The 17,462-nt window shown below is 45.3% G+C and overlaps 1 protein-coding gene across 3 annotated transcripts in view; it reads left to right on the top strand.

Moving 5' to 3' along the window:
- Window positions 1–17,462, top strand: part of NAB1 (NGFI-A binding protein 1) — an 84,349-nt gene that overhangs the window by 25,715 nt on the left and 41,172 nt on the right. For all 3 annotated transcript variants that reach the window (XR_003942784.1, XM_030209162.1, XM_030209161.1), the window contains exon 5: window positions 9,906–10,025. Coding sequence is in view for 2 of the 3 variants with exons in the window: in XM_030209162.1 (XP_030065022.1) it covers window positions 9,906–10,025 (120 nt within the window). In the remaining variant the exon portion in view is untranslated. The remainder of the gene's footprint in view (window positions 1–9,905; window positions 10,026–17,462) is intronic.

Below are 17,462 nucleotides of genomic sequence, written 5' to 3'. Positions count from 1 at the left end.
GAAAGACCTGACGTTGAAAGCAGTCTTTTTGGTGGCTATCACTTCAGCCAGAAGAGTTTCCGAGCTCCAGGCGCTCTCATGTCGAGAGCCTTTTCTGCAGTTCACTGAGGCAGGAGTGACTATTCGCACAGTGCCTTCCTTCCTGCCCAAGATTGGTTCTCGCTTCCATGTGAATCAGCAGCTCTGTCTCCCTTCCTTTCGTAGGGAGGACTACCCAGAGGAGTACTCTGCTCTTAAATATCTGGATGTGAGACGAGTCATCATCAGATACTTAGAAGTGACCAATGATTTCCGGAAATCGGATCATCTGTTTGTCCTGTTTGCAGGTCCTCGTAAGGGTCTGCAGGCTGCTAAGCCTACAGTGGCAAGATGGGTCAAGGAAGCCATTGCAGCGGCTTATGTGGCCGCGGGGAAGGTGCCGCCTATCCAGCTGAAGGCTCACTCCACGAGAGCTCAGGCGGCCTCGATGGCAGAGGCCGGATCCGTCTCCTTGGAAGAGATATGCAAGGCGGCAACTTGGGCTTCGGCTCATACATTCTCCAAGCATTACCGTTTGACTGTGGCTGCACGGGCGGAGGCCCGGTTTGGAGCTTCAGTGTTGAGGTCAGGGATTTCTATGTCCCGCCCTGGGTGAGTACTGCTTCGGTACATCCCACCAGTCTATGGATTGATCAGCTTGATGATATGGAAGGTAAAATTATGTATAATCATACCTGATAATTTTCTTTCCATTAATCATAGCTGATCAATCCATAGCCCCTCCCAGATATCTGTACTGTTTTTATTCTGGTTGCATTTCAGGTTCAAGTTTAGTCTTCAGTTACTTCAGAAAGACTTCGTGTTCAAGTTTTTTCACTTGGATTCTTCAAGAGTTAAGACGAGTTTGTGTTACAGTGAGCTGCTGCATTCCTCTCCCCTCCGTTATACGGGGCTGGATTGAGACTTAAAATTCTGCCGGCACTCCCTCCCGCTTCTTGCGGCTGTAGGGCAGCTTTGTACCCCTCCCGCTTCGGCGGTGTTAGGGTCAGTCAGCTCCTCCCGCGGTTGCTGTTGCAGGATAAGCCAGATCCCCCCGCATCGGCGGGTGTGGTGTCCCTCCCCCGCTCCGCGGGGATGAGCTGGACGGATTCCCCTCCCCCACTTGTGTGGGGATGAGCTGGGTTAATTCCCCTCCCCCGTTTCGGCGGTGGTGAGCTGGGCAGAGTGTCCCTTCGTGGGTGTAATTCTCTAAGTGCTGAGTCCTGCGGATGGAGCTTTGATATCGACATACTGAGGAGTTTCCGGCAGCACATGACCACATATAGGGAGGCAAAAGTTTGCTCTCTATCTCCACCTGCTGGTAGATGGACACAACCCACCACCAGTCTATGGATTGATCAGCTATGATTAATGGAAAGAAAATTATCAGGTATGATTATACATAATTTTACCTTATTTTGTACCAGGGGCAATGGAGGGTTAAGTGACTTGCTCAGAGTCACAAGGAGCTGCAGTAGGAATTGAACTCAGTTCCCCAGGATCAAAGTCCACTGCACTAACCTCTAGGCTACAGCATAGGAGATCAGGATCTTGTCTCTGATTGGTGTAAGAGGAACCCTCTTATATGCTGGTGACTCCGGATTGGCCTTGGCGTCTGTGGTACGTGGACTTGATTCATCTTCTGGCGAGCGCTCTGCTGCGGCTGCCTGAGGCTCCCGATCTCTGCCAGGGCCCTGTGCGGATGGTGGATGTCTCCCGCTTTATTCTTACGGCTTGGCCTTTGAGAGGTTTAGACTGAGGAAGAAGGGTTATTCAGATTCAGTCATTGTGACTGTTGCAGGCACGGAAACGGACTACAACTATGGTGTATGCGCACATGTGGCGCACCTTTGAGGTGTAGTGGTCTTCCCGGGTGTGGGATCTCTTTTCAGCCTGCTTGCCACAGTTATTGGCCTTTATGGCAGGAAGGTCTGCAGGGGAGTCTGGCCTATATTTCCCTGGGGGTTCAGGTCTCAGCCCTCGCCTGTTAAAAGGGGCAAGTGTCGGGGTCCTCTATGGCTTCTCATCCAGATGTGGTATGTTTTCTGAAAGGAGTCAATCACCTTAAACCGCCCCTTCGTCGGCCTTGCCCGAAACTTAACTTGGTGCTCCAAGCCCAAATTAACTTGGGTTAAATATTGGGTAAAAACATTGCCCCGCTGTTTGCTCTTTCCTTTTCCATGTACCCTTTTATTCTGTCCCTAAGTTCAGAACAAACCTTGAAAATGAGTGAAAATGCAGCTACCGTAGTATGAGTTTTACTGATCAGCTCACCATGCAGAGAGCATGCACATATGACCATATTTGCAAATCATTTGTGATGGCTTCTCTTTTTTTGACGGTGTTCACTAACAAACACAGATGCGGTGCTCCAAGTTGCGTTTCTAACTTCTGCTTGATGGGACCTTTGTTTTCTTATCTGAAGATGTTTTATATTTTGTGGTTTATGTGAGCAATTTTACTCCAATTGACCCCTGATGCAGGTGTTTGTATGCCGAACATGGCCCGTGTCGGGTCTTTGTATTAAAGATCTCTTTTTGTGCTTTTTTGTGTTGCCTTTGCTTGTGTACTTCTTGATCCTCTCTTCTGCTACCTGGCTTTGTTATGGTAACTTTTCCTTTGACTTTATAGTAATATGCCCAAAAACATATGTGTGAGCTAGCTTATTGTTGCTGCACAGACCAGGTGGGATTGGGAGCGCTCCAAAGGCAGTAGTGATCCTTGGAGATGGGAGACCTAGGTAGCAGTCAGTAATAACCTACCATGTGATCATTGAGAGGCACTCGAGTGAAATTGCCCAGGCATTACTCTATGGAGAGAAGGGTAAGAAAACATCCAGGGACAAATGCAGAAAATTACTACGTTTGGGAGTGCGCCATTACCACGAGGTCTACTTGCATGCTTCTGGCCACACAATATAGAAAAGAGTTTAATAAGTTAATCTGCGCAGTACATGTTGGCACACGTCAAATTAAAATAGATGTTAATGAGACTATTCATCACCATGCAGAGAATTGCTGCAGAAGACTTTGAGGCCAGCCCAGTAAATGCTGTATCCGAGGAACCATTAAAGAGTTAGCTTACTCTTGTGTAACATTTGCACTGGGGCAGAAAAGCTAATACTGCCCCCCCAATCCTTTCCTGACCCCCCCCAAAATAGCCCTGATGTCTATCAGCAGTGATCCCCCCCCCCCCCCCAACACACACACACCCTAGCATACCTTCAAGAGGTAGGAGCAACATCCATTCATTCCTGCCTCCCCACCAACATCTTGGAAAATTGAGGTACCTAACCTTGCATGATGCATCCTGAGATGTACTGCAACCCTTATTTGGTAGTCTCTGCCCAGTCTACCAAATAAGGGGAAAATTCCCTTACTTGGCTGACTGACCCCACAAGGTGCATCCCAGTATTGACACTCCCATTTTCCAAGATGGTGATGCGGAGGCAGGAGCAAATGAGCATCACTACTGCCTCTTGAAGATAACGCCGTGGGGGGAGGGACTACTAGAGATGATGGCTATTTTTGTGGAGTTGGGGGTGCTACTAGACACCAGGGATATTTGGTGCACTGGAGGATCACGCATCAGCAATTTTTTTTTGTTTGTGATGTTTCCCAACCTATTAGTGTGAGCCAATCGCCGCTCACACAATGACAGAAAGGAGGTCATTATTAAAATGAGCTACAGATTACTTCACTGAATTTTTTTTTTTGACAGTGGCTGCTTTTTAATTAGGCAGTAATTTGCATGCTTATTAATTACTGCATCTCAATGGTAAAGTTTTGCAGAAAGCTTATGTTAGAAGCCGTGTAGTCAGTGGCTCAGACGTATACCTTTCTGCATCCCCCCCCCCCCCCCCCAGTCCATACAGAGGCCTATAGTGTCTTAGGCTCATTTTCTCCCCAGAATGCATTCAATCAGCTTACGTGTCTGAGGGTTTTAATTAGATAGTATTTGATTTTACTCTCCCTCCTTCAAAGATGATACTTCCAGTGACTTAATTACCAAAAGAACCTATGCATTTCACATCAGTTCCTTTATTAGCTTTAGTTAAATAAAGCATTGTCAACTGGAATAAATGTGCATGCTGTGCTACAACAGTTCATTATTCTGCTGCTTAAAGAGGACTCTGTACAGGGCATTTAGCTAGTTGGTGTTACTTGCTGTAAGCCCTTTTTTTTTTTTTTTTAACTGATAATGTATCACTGGTAATGTGTAGCGTTTTCCATCAGTGATTGTCTAGGGCTTCTTTTGACCTGTTTTAATGGTAGCATCCTTGAAAGCTGTGTAAACTCCTGTAGTAGAGGCTTTTACTATGGAAAGGAGAAGGCCGTTATTAAAATAAAAAGAAAAGCGATCTTTCTGTTGATAGTTTCAGTCGAATCAATCTAATACTTCTTCAAGCACAACAGGTTTGTAATATGTTCAATTAATTTTTCACTGCATCCTGGATTCTGTGGTATTGCATTTTTTTTCTTTTTTTATTGATATGATTTGTTTTATGTATCTAATGTTGGTGGTACAGTCTTTGGCAGTCATGCACGCTGCTTTGGACACCTTTGGCTTGGAAAGTCTTATAATATCTACTTGTTATACTACTATCATGTCTTATCATTATAATGTTACCCAAGATCCTTCTGTAATACGAAATGTCTATTTTCTTAGATAATTCCACTATTCATGATGTATTGTAAGCCACATTGAGCCTGCAAAGAGGTGGGAAAATGTGGGATACAAATAAATAAATCATAGGGTTTTGTTGCAACCAGTTGCTCTGAAAAGAAGATCGACAGCACTTTTGAATAAGAACAGATTTTTGGAAACATTTATATAGGTACAAAAAATACTACCAGTAAGAAGGCTTGTGAGCAGTTTAAGGATAATACTTAATTATAACCCTTGAGATTCTGTTGCTTTTTCCCTTGGGGATGCAGCAAGGCATATTTTACTTAGTTTGCACAACAGGCATCAGGTGTGTTCTGAGGCTCAAGAAGGTCAAAGTCTACATGACTCAACTGCCCAAGAAGTGTTGTAACACCTAGTTGTTGCACAATCTGTAGCATTTCAATACTGACAGCACTACCAAGGTTTCTTGAATTATTTAATACCTATTGGTAGATAGTCTTGTATTTCATGTCATATTGCACCTAATGGGCATTGAGAATTTTCACTGGAAAACACATTAACATGTTTTTTTCCTGGTGCTGTCCGAGATCTACTGAATGCCAGGAACCTGTTTCCGAAAGAGTACATCTTTTTTCTTAACCTAATAGTTTGGGGGAAAATGGGATGCATCATATTCAGCCCTATTCTTCTTTGGGAGCAAGCTGAAGATCTGTAGTACTATAGAACAGAGAAGCCTGGGTTTTAGTCCATTAACTGAAAGCATATCTTATGGGGTAGCTGTTAAGAATGTCTTATATTGGTCTAGAAAAATAATTGGAAAGGTAATGTACCCAAAATGTTCAATTAATTTAGGTTAAATATCGGGGGATATTTTCTAACCATCAGCTCTTTTTTGTTTCCATGTGCCCTTCCATTTTGTCCCTAAGTTTTAAGGATCACCTGAAGTGTGTTGGAGATCCTTAAAACCACAAAAACACAAGTGTTGTGTTTTTGTTTAAGAACTGGCTCAGAACAAGCTGTGAGAGTGGATGAAAGTACAACTAAAAAGTTCATGCTGCAGAAAAGACACCTTCACCAACATCAATATACAGCTCCAAAAAGACTTAAGGGGGGAGTTGTCAACGTGGGCTACTGTTAGGATAGATTATTTTACCACAAATTGTGCTATTTTGGCATAAGGTCCCATTTTATGCAGTGAGTCCCTGTGCTAAATTAGCACAAGTTGTGGTAGCCTACCTTTAGAATGGGTTATATTATGTTGATAATTTCCCCCCTAAGTCGTCATCTTTCTGGTTTCTTCAGCAACCAGTTTACTTTTTGCATCTCCCTAGTGGTTCCATAGTTTCACCAAGCTTCTAGAGCATTTGTTTACCCAAAGCAGTCCTACACACTAACCACTTGACGTTGAACTCCTTTGAGTGTGTACTGGACTGGTGCTGATTACTTCTGCTTAGACAGTTGTAACTCGGACCTCAATGGCATGGGTGTACTTTGTTAAAATAGGCTGTATTGTTATTAGTAGAGCCTAGTTGCTAGCAGTATTAGGATATTCTGTGGGCGGTGCGGCAACATGGGGCGCAAAAGAGATGGAGAAAGCAAAAATCACTCCCCATCTATTGTCTCGTCTGCAGTGGGAGGGACTGGGGGAGCTAGGAGGTGGGTTGCACAGGGTGCCATTCTTGTCCCAGATGCCCCTGATCTGCATCAACCTATTTTAGATAGGCCCTTTTGTCTCTTGCAGCCCTCAAAACAGTCTAATTTTCAGAACGCCTTCAAATCAATACATTTTGTGTACGTATGGAGATAGGTGTATGTGTGTGTGTGTGTATATATACAGTGGTGGAAATAAGTATTTGATCCCTTGCTGATTTTGTAAGTTTGCCCACTGACAAAGACATGAGCAGCCCATAATTGAAGGGTAGGTTATTGGTAGCAGTGAGAGATAGCACATCACAAATTAAATCCGGAAAATCACATTGTGGAAAGTATATGAATTTATTTGCATTCTGCAGAGGGAAATAAGTATTTGATCCCCCACCAACCAGTAAGAGATCTGGCCCCTACAGACCAGGTAGATGCTCCAAATCAACTCGTTACCTGCATGACAGACAGCTGTCGGCAATGGTCACCTGTATGAAAGACACCTGTCCACAGACTCAGTGAATCAGTCAGACTCTAACCTCTACAAAATGGCCAAGAGCAAGGAGCTGTCTAAGGATGTCAGGGACAAGATCATACACCTGCACAAGGCTGGAATGGGCTACAAAACCATCAGTAAGACGCTGGGCGAGAAGGAGACAACTGTTGGTGCCATAGTAAGAAAATGGAAGAAGTACAAAATGACTGTCAATCGACAAAGATCTGGGGCTCCACGCAAAATCTCACCTCGTGGGGTATCCTTGATCATGAGGAAGGTTAGAAATCAGCCTACAACTACAAGGGGGGAACTTGTCAATGATCTCAAGGCAGCTGGGACCACTGTCACCACGAAAACCATTGGTAACACATTACGACATAACGGATTGCAATCCTGCAGTGCCCGCAAGGTCCCCCTGCTCCGGAAGGCACATGTGACGGCCCGTCTGAAGTTTGCCAGTGAACACCTGGATGATGCCGAGAGTGATTGGGAGAAGGTGCTGTGGTCAGATGAGACAAAAATTGAGCTCTTTGGCATGAACTCAACTCGCCGTGTTTGGAGGAAGAGAAATGCTGCCTATGACCCAAAGAACACCGTCCCCACTGTCAAGCATGGAGGTGGAAATGTTATGTTTTGGGGGTGTTTCTCTGCTAAGGGCACAGGACTACTTCACCGCATCAATGGGAGAATGGATGGGGCCATGTACCGTACAATTCTGAGTGACAACCTCCTTCCCTCCGCCAGGGCCTTAAAAATGGGTCGTGGCTGGGTCTTCCAGCACGACAATGACCCAAAACATACAGCCAAGGCAACAAAGGAGTGGCTCAGGAAGAAGCACATTAGGGTCATGGAGTGGCCTAGCCAGTCACCAGACCTTAATCCCATTGAAAACTTATGGAGGGAGCTGAAGCTGCGAGTTGCCAAGCGACAGCCCAGAACTCTTAATGATTTAGAGATGATCTGCAAAGAGGAGTGGACCAAAATTCCTCCTGACATGTGTGCAAACCTCATCATCAACTACAGAAGACGTCTGACCGCTGTGCTTGCCAACAAGGGTTTTGCCACCAAGTATTAGGTCTTGTTTGCCAGAGGGATTAAATACTTATTTCCCTCTGCAGAATGCAAATAAATTCATATACTTTCCACAATGTGATTTTCCGGATTTAATTTGTGATGTGCTATCTCTCACTGTTACCAATAACCTACCCTTCAATTATGGGCTGCTCATGTCTTTGTCAGTGGGCAAACTTACAAAATCAGCAAGGGATCAAATACTTATTTCCACCACTGTATATGTGTATATATATATATATATATATATGTGTGTGTGTGTGTGTGTGTGTGTGTGTGTGTGTGTGTGTGTGTGTGTACACACAGTGTTTAAAAAAATCTATACAAAGCTTGTTTTCTGCGTAACTCTGTCAAAATTTGACCAATTTCAACAAAATTTGGGGTATATCATCCTGAATAAATTTGAAATAAGCCTATGCTCACTCCAGCCATCTCACCTAAACAACATCACTTTACTGCCCAACTGTCATTAATGCTTTTTTTTTTTCAGTGCAAATTGATCGGGCCCTGCTATTTCGTGACTGGCAATCAGTGGAGCCCTTTTCTCGCATTTTCTTCAAGACATATTCTATGCTTATCCTCTTTTCTGGAGACTCTTACACCAGTCTATGAGATCCATAACCTTTTTCCAAAAACAAAATTTTTAAAAAGGATCAAATCCTCCTGATTTGAAAACCATGGTAACTGTTTGTTTAAATAAAATGGTGTCTGTGCGTATCATGACGGTAATTGCTAGGTGATGACGATGTTTGAGTGCTGCAAGAGACAAAAGGGCCTGTCTAAAATAGGTTGAACCAGGTTGGTCTGCATACTTTTCAATTAGAAACGACGTCTGGAAGGGAACAGTGATGACCAAAGTAGAAAATCAGTGGTTATATCACTGGGCCTATCCATTCAGTATTTGGTTGGGCTACCCCTCTTCTGTTTGAACTTGTGGAGCTGGGACCCTCTGGAAAAATGTTATCTATCGTAGTATGAAAGAAAATTGTGTCAAACTACATTTTACTTCCTTTTAACGTAGCATTGTGATTTTGATGGGAAGTTGGCCACCTTATCAGTGCAATGTGAATAGGTGGGTATGTGACCTCACCCATTTGCTTGTAGAAAACCCTCTGGCAATGACTCAGCTATTGATATAAGCTGTAAAGGAGAAATCGCAGGATTTTTTAATGTTTCAACAATTTTTACTGATGACAAGACAAACAACAAAGGCAGAGAATACAAGATTCAAAAAAGAAAACTTATGCCAAAAATAGCAGCAATATACAATACGTCATCATTCTTTCTTCAATAAGTATGTCACCTTACGACCCACCTAGCACCCCCCCCCCCCCCCAATCCCCTCCAAAGAACCTGGCCAAACTACCAAAGTAATACCTATCGAAAACCATTGGCTGGGATCATGAACTCTGGAAGACCCCAACCAAACCATCCCACTGAGACTATCCAAACTCCCCCCCCCCCCCCCCCCCCCCCCGAAAAGAATGTGCACTGGACACTGTCTACCACCTAATGCTTGAAACAATTCAAGAAATTACTGTGTGCTTTATGAGATTGTGTATAGGGCTCCCAAATGAGCAGAAATGCCTTTTGTCTCCTAGGATGATCTCGGGCTCTCTAAGGTTCCCACACCATTAATTCATGTAGTTTGTTACGTCAATACCAAAAACTTGGTGTGTGATCTCCCAGCCGGTGGTTGAGAATGCATTTGTTTTCCCAAAATGTACGCCTTTCTTAAGAACAGGATTTTCCTTTTGTAGTTTAGATTTTATAAAAAAAAATATGGCCATAAAATCAACAGTTGGTGGTGGTGTATGGGAGAAAACAGCGAGTGATGCAATAACATATTGTCAATAATTTACCAAGCTCTTTTTACTTCATTAGCAGATGTAGTATTGGAGTTCCTTTAGAAGGTGTGTGATTTGACTTTTTCTTTTTTTTTTTTCTTTTTTTTTTTTATACAAGGGCACTAGTGTATTCAAGACTAATTCAAATCTTTAGCAATATGAAGGGACAAAGTCATATTTTTGGTCTATTCTCTGTTCAACAGGATGGTTACTCTGATTACCAGGAGGCGATACAGGCACTTCAACAAAAACAAGAAACTTTAAAAGAGCAAGTTGCCCTGGCCAGAGCCAAAGGAGAAGATCTTACAGTGCATAATTTTCAGGTAAGATACAAGATTCTTTTGTTTTTGAAGGCCTCAGTAGGTTTGGCTGTCGAAAACAACTATTGCTTTGTGTCTGATTTGCATATAGTTGCCAGTGGAGTCCTTGCAGATATCAGTGGGCTAAACATTAAAGGCTTCAAGTACTTTCTTCAGTTTTGTTTCATATCGAGGTAAAGTAAGGTGACTAAAGAAAGTTGCACATGAGGTATATACGTACACCTTGATATGAAACAAAACTGAAGATATATATCTATATATAGATATAGATATATATCTTCAGTTTTGTTTCATATTAAGGTGTATGTACATATGTACAACTTTCTTTAAATTACTCACCTTACTTTCTAACTCCTCTTACTCTCTTACATGTCTATATGTTCCATCTTTGCTTATACCCGTCACTGTCAATTAAAATGTTCTATTACGTATTGTGTTAACATTGTAAGTAGTATACTATGCCATACTTTGTATTGTTTTCTGAATATTTTTACTGCTGTAATTTGCTATTGGTCATGTTGGATTTATTCTTAACTGTACATCGCCTTGAGTGAATTCCTTCAAAATGGCAGTAAATAAAATCCTACTATGTGTTTGTGTGTATATATGTGTGTGTGTGTGTGTGTGTGTGTATAAATATATATATAATCATTTTTTTCATAACATGGTCAGGCTTTCTTTGCCATATATTGATTTCCACCATACATTCAAGGTCTGTAACAAATCTGCTCTAAAATGTACCTTCAGTTAGGTAAGGCAAGTAGTTATTGAAGTAATAGCTAGCTACTTTTTGTCTAATGCTTTAAGAGGCATAGCATATTGGTTAGAGAAGCCAGCTGTGAATCGTGGAAACTAGGTTCAAATCTCACTATGGCACCTCCATTGCCTAATGTAGAAACCTAGATTGTAAGCCTTCCAGGGACAGGAAAATAATTAATCTTGAGCAGTAGTTCTCAACCCTTTTCAGGTTACGGCATTACCAGCAATTGGTCTGCTTTGTTGTAGTAAACAATCACTTTTCTTCCCTCCCTCCCTCACTTCATTTCCATTCCCTTCCCTGGTATAAAGATAATGTTGGGAGTAAGGAAATTGTTTAAGCCAGTTAAGTAAGGAGGGACTTCCTCTATGACTTACCTCTCTGGAATAAAATAATTACCTTCCCTCTTTACATCGCTGCAGAAGTACTCTCGTCACTCATTTCTTTACCTTGTCCCCAAAGAACTACCTCTGGCCAGAAGACATTTGACAAGCAGGTGACTCAGATGGTAAATCCTTTTGCATACCATGTAGAAGGACCTGGTTCGTTTTACAAGGGGTGAGGGGAAGTGACACTTTGATGATCAGCCAGGGCCCACGGTCTGAGGTTTCAAAGTGAGCCAGACACTCAGGCTCATTTTCGAAAGAGTAGGACGCCCATCTTTCGACACAAATCGAAAGATGGGCATCCTTCTCACAGGGTCGACCAAATCGGTATAATCGAAAGCTGATTTTGGGCATCCCCAACTGCTTTCCATCGTAGGGATGACAAATGTTCATGGGGGCGTGTCGGAGGCATAATGAAGGCGGGACTTGGGCGTGCCTAACACATAGATGTCCTTGACCCATAATGGAAAAAAAAGGGCGTCCCTTACGAGCATTTGGACGACTTTACTTGGTCCTGGTTTTTTTTACGACCAAAACACAAAAAGGTGCCTGAACTGACCAGATGTCCACCAGAGAGAATCGGGGACGACCTCCCCTTACTCCCTCATTGGTCAGTAACCCCCAAAAAACATCTTTAAAAATATTTTTTGCCAGCCTCAAATGTCATACTCTGGTCCATCACAGCAGTATGCAGGTCCCTGGAGCAGGTTTAGTGGGTGCAGTGCACTTCAGGCAGGCGAACCCAGGCCAATCCCCCCCTACCTGCTACACTTGTGGTGGTAAATGTGAGCCCTCCAAAACCCACCACAAACCCAATGTACCCACATCTAGGTGCCCCCCTTCACCCGTAAGGACTATGGTAGTGGTGTACAGTTGTGGGTTTTGGGGGGGGGGATTTGGGGGGCTCATCACACAAGGTAAGGGAGCTATGTACCTGGGAGCAATTTGTGAAGTCCATTGCAGTGCCCCCAAGGGTGCCCGGTTGGTGTCCTGGCATGTCAGGGGGACCAGTGCACTACGAATTCTGGCTCCCCCACGACCAAAGGGCTTGCATTTGGTCGTTTCTGAGATGGGCATCCTTGGTTTCCATTATCGCCGAAAATCAGAAATGACCAAGTCTAGGGACGACCATCTCTAAGGATGACCTAAATTTCAGGATTTGAGTGTCCCTGACCGTATTATCGAAACGAAAGATAGATGTCCATCTTGTTTTGATAATACGGGTTTCCCTGCCCCTCCATCGGGACGTTTTGCGAGGACGTCCTCAGCAAAACTTGGGCGGCCCTTTCGATTATACCCCTCCACATCTCCTTGCCCAAAAGATGGTCTTTGTAGTGATCCACCTAATTATGTTTAGGAAGGAGGGGGGGGGGGGGGGGGGGACTCCTGACTACGGTGAATGAATGCTTCTGGTGCCATATCCCAACCTGGTTCTGATTTGAGCTGGATAGAAAAAGAGCAGGAGATAACTGCCAGATCATAAAAATACATATCCTACTGGTTGCTACATCTTCTGCTGTGCTGACTCTCTTCTGAGGAAATCTGCCAGGAGCAGATGGCAGTGGCAGATAAGTACTGCTTGAGCAAGGCTTCTGCTGGTGGAAGGATAGTGCACTGGGGAATGAGGAGTAGATGAAATATGAGATTTTTTTTTCCTGTGGGTAGAGGTAGCTTTCTTCTCTCTCCTCTGCAGTGGACCATAGTTTTTTCTGGCTCTTCTGAGGTTCTGCTGTGGTCTACCAGTTAGAAACATTTGCATTTGAGACTTAGTGACCCTTTTACTAAGCTCCACTAAAAAGGGGACGGTGCTGTTAGAGCCTGGGTTTTCCACACACTGGGCCACTTTTAGCATGGCTGTAGAATGGCCGCAATCTTGTTTGTGCCATTAATGGCCACGTGCTAATTTCAAAATTACTGCCCTTCTCCACTACTGCCAACTCCAGACTTCGCGCCTTCTGTCTCGCTGCACCCTACGCCTGGAATAAACTTCCTGAGCCCCTACGTCTTGCCCCATCCTTGGCCACCTTTAAATCTAGACTGAAAGCCCACCTCTTTAACATTGCTTTTGACTCGTAACCACTTGCCTCCACCTACCCTCCTCTCTTCCTTCCCGTTCACATTAATTGATTTGATTTGCTTACTTTATTTATTTTTTGTCTATTAGATTGTAAGCTCTTTGAGCAGGGACTGTCTTTCTTCTATGTTTGTGCAGCGCTGCGTATGCCTTGTAGCGCTATAGAAATGCTAAATAGTAGTAGTAGTAGTAGTAGTAGCCCTTACCACCACCTATTTTGTAGGCGTTAAGAGCTCCTGTGCTAGCATAGTAACATAGTAGATGATGGCAGATAAAGACCTGTATGGTTCATCCATAGCTCTATTTATTATAAAGTTTTGAGAGCAGATTTGCCCTCATTAGACTTTCATAAGCAGGGCCGGTCTTAAGGCGAGGCGACCGCATAGGGCCCCGCGCTAAGGGGGGCCCTGCGCAGCGCGCCTAAGGTTGCCCCGCCCCAACCGCCCGAGTTCCAGTCCTCCCTCCCTCCCTTGGATTGCGCGCGACGGCGGAGTGATGGGGGCGGTCCGCCCCGGCTGTCAGCGGGTGGGGAGTGCCCTGCACCCGCTGCTCCCACCCTGTCCTACCTTTAAAAAAAGAATTTGGAAGCGCCAGAGGGACAGGCAGCGCCTCGTGTCTGCCCTCCCTGCTACTAAAATGTCTTCGACGTCGTCATTGGGCCTTCTCACATTGAGTCCCGCCCTTCTCTGAGGTAACTTCCAATTACCGCGAGGGTGGGCGGGACTCAATGTGAGAAGGCCCAATGACGACGTCGAAGACATTTTTAGTAGCAGGGAGGGCAGACACGAGGCGCTGCCTGTCCCGCTGGCGCTTCCAAATTCTTTTTTTAAAGCCAGTGAGGGTGGTGGGCGGCAGGAGAACAAAGCTAGTAGGTAGATTGGGGGGGGGACTCAGATGGGAGAAGGGTGTGTGGGGTGGGGCTTCTCAGGTGGGGGAAGGGTGGGGAGTGGGTTCTCAAATGGGAAGGAGACTACTACTTAACATTTCTAAAGCTGAGGTGGGGAGGGGGTTCACGGATGGGAGAAGGGGGTTCTTGGATGGTTGAAGGGGACGGGTGGGGAGGGGACTGGGGTTCTTGGATGGGAAAAGGGGACTGAGGAGGGAGTTCTCGGATGTGAGAAGGGGACGGGTGGGGAGGGGACTGGTGTTCTTGGATGGGAGAAGGGGACTGGGGAGGGGGCTCTTGGATGGTTGAAGGGGACGGGTGGGGAGGGGACTGGGGTTCTTGGATGGGAGAAGGGGACTGAGGAGGGAGTTCTCGGATGTGAGAAGGGGACGGGTGGGGAGGGGACTGGGGTTCTTGGATGGGAGAAGGGGACCGAGGTGGGGAAGGGGGTTCACGGATGGGAGAAGGGGGTGGGGAGGGGGTTCTTGGATGGTTAAAGGGGACGGGTGGGGAGGGGACTGGAGTTCTTGGATGGGAGAAGGGGACTGAGGAGGGAGTTCTCGGATGTGAGAAGGGGACGGGTGGGGAGGGGACTGGGGTTCTTGGATAGGAGAAGGGGACTGGGGAGGGGGTTCTCGGATGGGAGAAGGGGGTAGGCACTGGGGTCTGAGAAGGGGCCATATGGGAAAATGGGGGCCATGCCTGGGGCTGGTGGGAAAATGGGGCATGCATGGGTCAGGTGGGAGAATGGTTCTGAAAAGGGGGCCCTAATACAAGGCATGTGGATGAAGGGGGCTGGAACTGGGGGCTGAAAAGGAGGGTAGGTGGGATAAGGGGGCTAGTACTGGGACTGGAGGCTGAAAACGGGATAGGGAGAAATGGCTGGGGGGCTGAAGCTCGGGACTGGTGGGAGAAAAGGGCTGGGGCTGAAATGGGGGACTGGTGGGATAGTGGGGCTGGAACTGGGGACTGAAAAAGGGGCGGAGAGAGGGGCAGATCCTGGATGGGGTAGCGAGAGGGAGGGCAAATCCTGGATGGATGGGAGAGGGAGGTCAAATTGTGGATTGAAGGGGCAGAGAGAAAGGGCAGACAGTGGATGGATGGGGGAGAGAGAGAGAGGGCAGACAGGGGCAGATGGTGGATGGATCATGGAAGGGGCAGATATAGAGGGCAGATGTGGATGGAAGGGGCAGGGAGAGAGGGCAGACATTGGATGGAGAGGACAGCAGAGAGGGCAGACACTGGATGACAGATGCTGGATGGAAGGAAGACAGTGAAAAGAAGATGAGGAAAGCAGAAACCAGAGACAACAAACTGTAAATAAAATATATATTTTTATTTTTTTGCTTTAGGATATAGTATTGTAGCTGTGTTAATAAATGTTTATAAATAGAACATGTTGGACTAATTTTAATACATTTCGACTTAACTTTCAGAGAAGAAACCCCCCTTCCTCAGGTCATGATAGGATACTGTAACAGTACTATACTGTATTGATCTGAGGAAGGAGATTTTAGCCTCTGGAAGCCAAATGTATTAGTCCAATAAAATGGTATTATTTTATTTTCTGTATTTGTTTTATTTCTATTTGTTAATTTGTAAAGTGGTGATTGGTATTTGTTAGTTTTTTCAAATTTACATCTGCTGTCTTTATATTTTGCACAGTACTAGGGGTCATTTTCTGTTTCTGTGGTGTTGAATTGTCTGCAGAGTCTGGCATCTTGGGGGTTCAGTTTAATTTTTGTCTAAATAGAAAGTTTAAATATTACTACTTATTCTATAGTGGATTAGGGTGTATCTGTGTTTGTGAAAAAGACATGGCTTTCAGTTGGCATTGACTGTGCAGGATCGACGATCTGTACTATTCTGTCTGGTTTTATTTTACAATAGGTGAATTGATGTTCTAGTGCTCACTGTAGTGTTTAAGATGCTTTCCTTTTCCTTGTGTGACTAGTAGAAATGACTGCTTATGGTATGGTAGAATTGCTCAATAGGTCCTGAGTGTTTTGTATTCTCAGCATACCTAGTACTGGATTTTGGAGGGGGTGTTAAAAAATGACCGGGAGGGAGGGGGGCCTTGTAGCTGGGAGCCCTAGGGGGGGAAGCCCTTGAGCTGGGGGCCTTGGAGCTCAGAGGGAGGGGTAGCCGGCCCTGGAGCTAGGATGGGGGTGGAGCTAGGTGGGGGCGGAGTTAGGTGGGAGCAGGGCTAGGGTGGGGCCCCATCAAATTGGTCTGCATAGGGCCCCGCACTTGCTAAGACCGGCCCTGTTCATAAGGGAGGAGTTGCTTGGACTGCAGATTTGGGCCATGAGATTGGAGTAGAGGTCCTGAAAAAATTGATTTGCAAACCTCTAGTCAGGCTTACCTCTGTGCTACGTCGAGAGCAGCAATATCAATTTTTACTTAGGGCATATATCTCTTCTAAGCAAGCATTTCGGATGGGTATTGCACACCATAGTCAATGTCCTAAATGTTTGGAATCAGAGGCCACTCTTGGACACGTGTTCTGGTGTTGCAGACTTATTGTACAATTTTGGACTGTTCAATCAGAGGTGCAGTCTATATTTAAATTTTGTTTGCCTTTGCAACCTCAGAGTTATTTATTTGATGATTATGCTGGTCTTTTCAGCCCAACAAAATGAAGCGTACTTTGTTGCATTATCTATTTTTGCTAGCCCTCTATCGGGCTCATTTTCAAAGCACTTAGCCTCCCAAAGTTACATAGAAACCTATGGAACTTAGCCTCCCAAAGTGCTTTGAAAATATGCCTCTATGTCACCCTTCATTGACTGAAAGCAGGACCACAAAATGGAACCCAATGGTTGAACTTAGTATTTACTTTCACAATTTTGGAGCGTCGTAAGGCGAGATGGGATCACTCTGCTCATTGGAGACGGTTTCAACACGTTTGGGAAAAGTTTTGGACTGTTCTGTCGCACAGAATATGGAGTTGGATACTAAATTGTTGAATAGTACTTGCTCTCATTCTATAAACTTGGATTTCTAGATCTGGATAAAGAACACACCAGGTCTAGATTACTTGGTATTGGGTAGGGATGTTGGTGGTTGAGGGGGGTTATTGTAAAATGTACCATTGTTTTCTCCGAGGACAAGCAGGCTGCTTGTTCTCACGACTGGGTTGACGTCCACGGCAGCCCCCACCAACCGGAACAAAACTTTTGCGGGCGGTCCCGCATGCAGGGCACGCCCACCGCGCATGCGCGGCCGTCTTCCCGCCCGTGCGCGACCGTTCCCGCTCAGTCTTTTCCGCGCTGGAGAGAGCCGTGTTTGTCTCTCTCTCTGTCAGCCCCGGAAACCGGACCGCGCCTTAGACGCG

Source organism: Microcaecilia unicolor, chromosome 7, assembly GCF_901765095.1.
Source record: "Microcaecilia unicolor chromosome 7, aMicUni1.1, whole genome shotgun sequence".
In the NCBI taxonomy this organism is placed as follows: Eukaryota; Metazoa; Chordata; class Amphibia; order Gymnophiona; family Siphonopidae; genus Microcaecilia; species Microcaecilia unicolor.
This window is presented reverse-complemented; position numbering and strand designations above follow the sequence as displayed.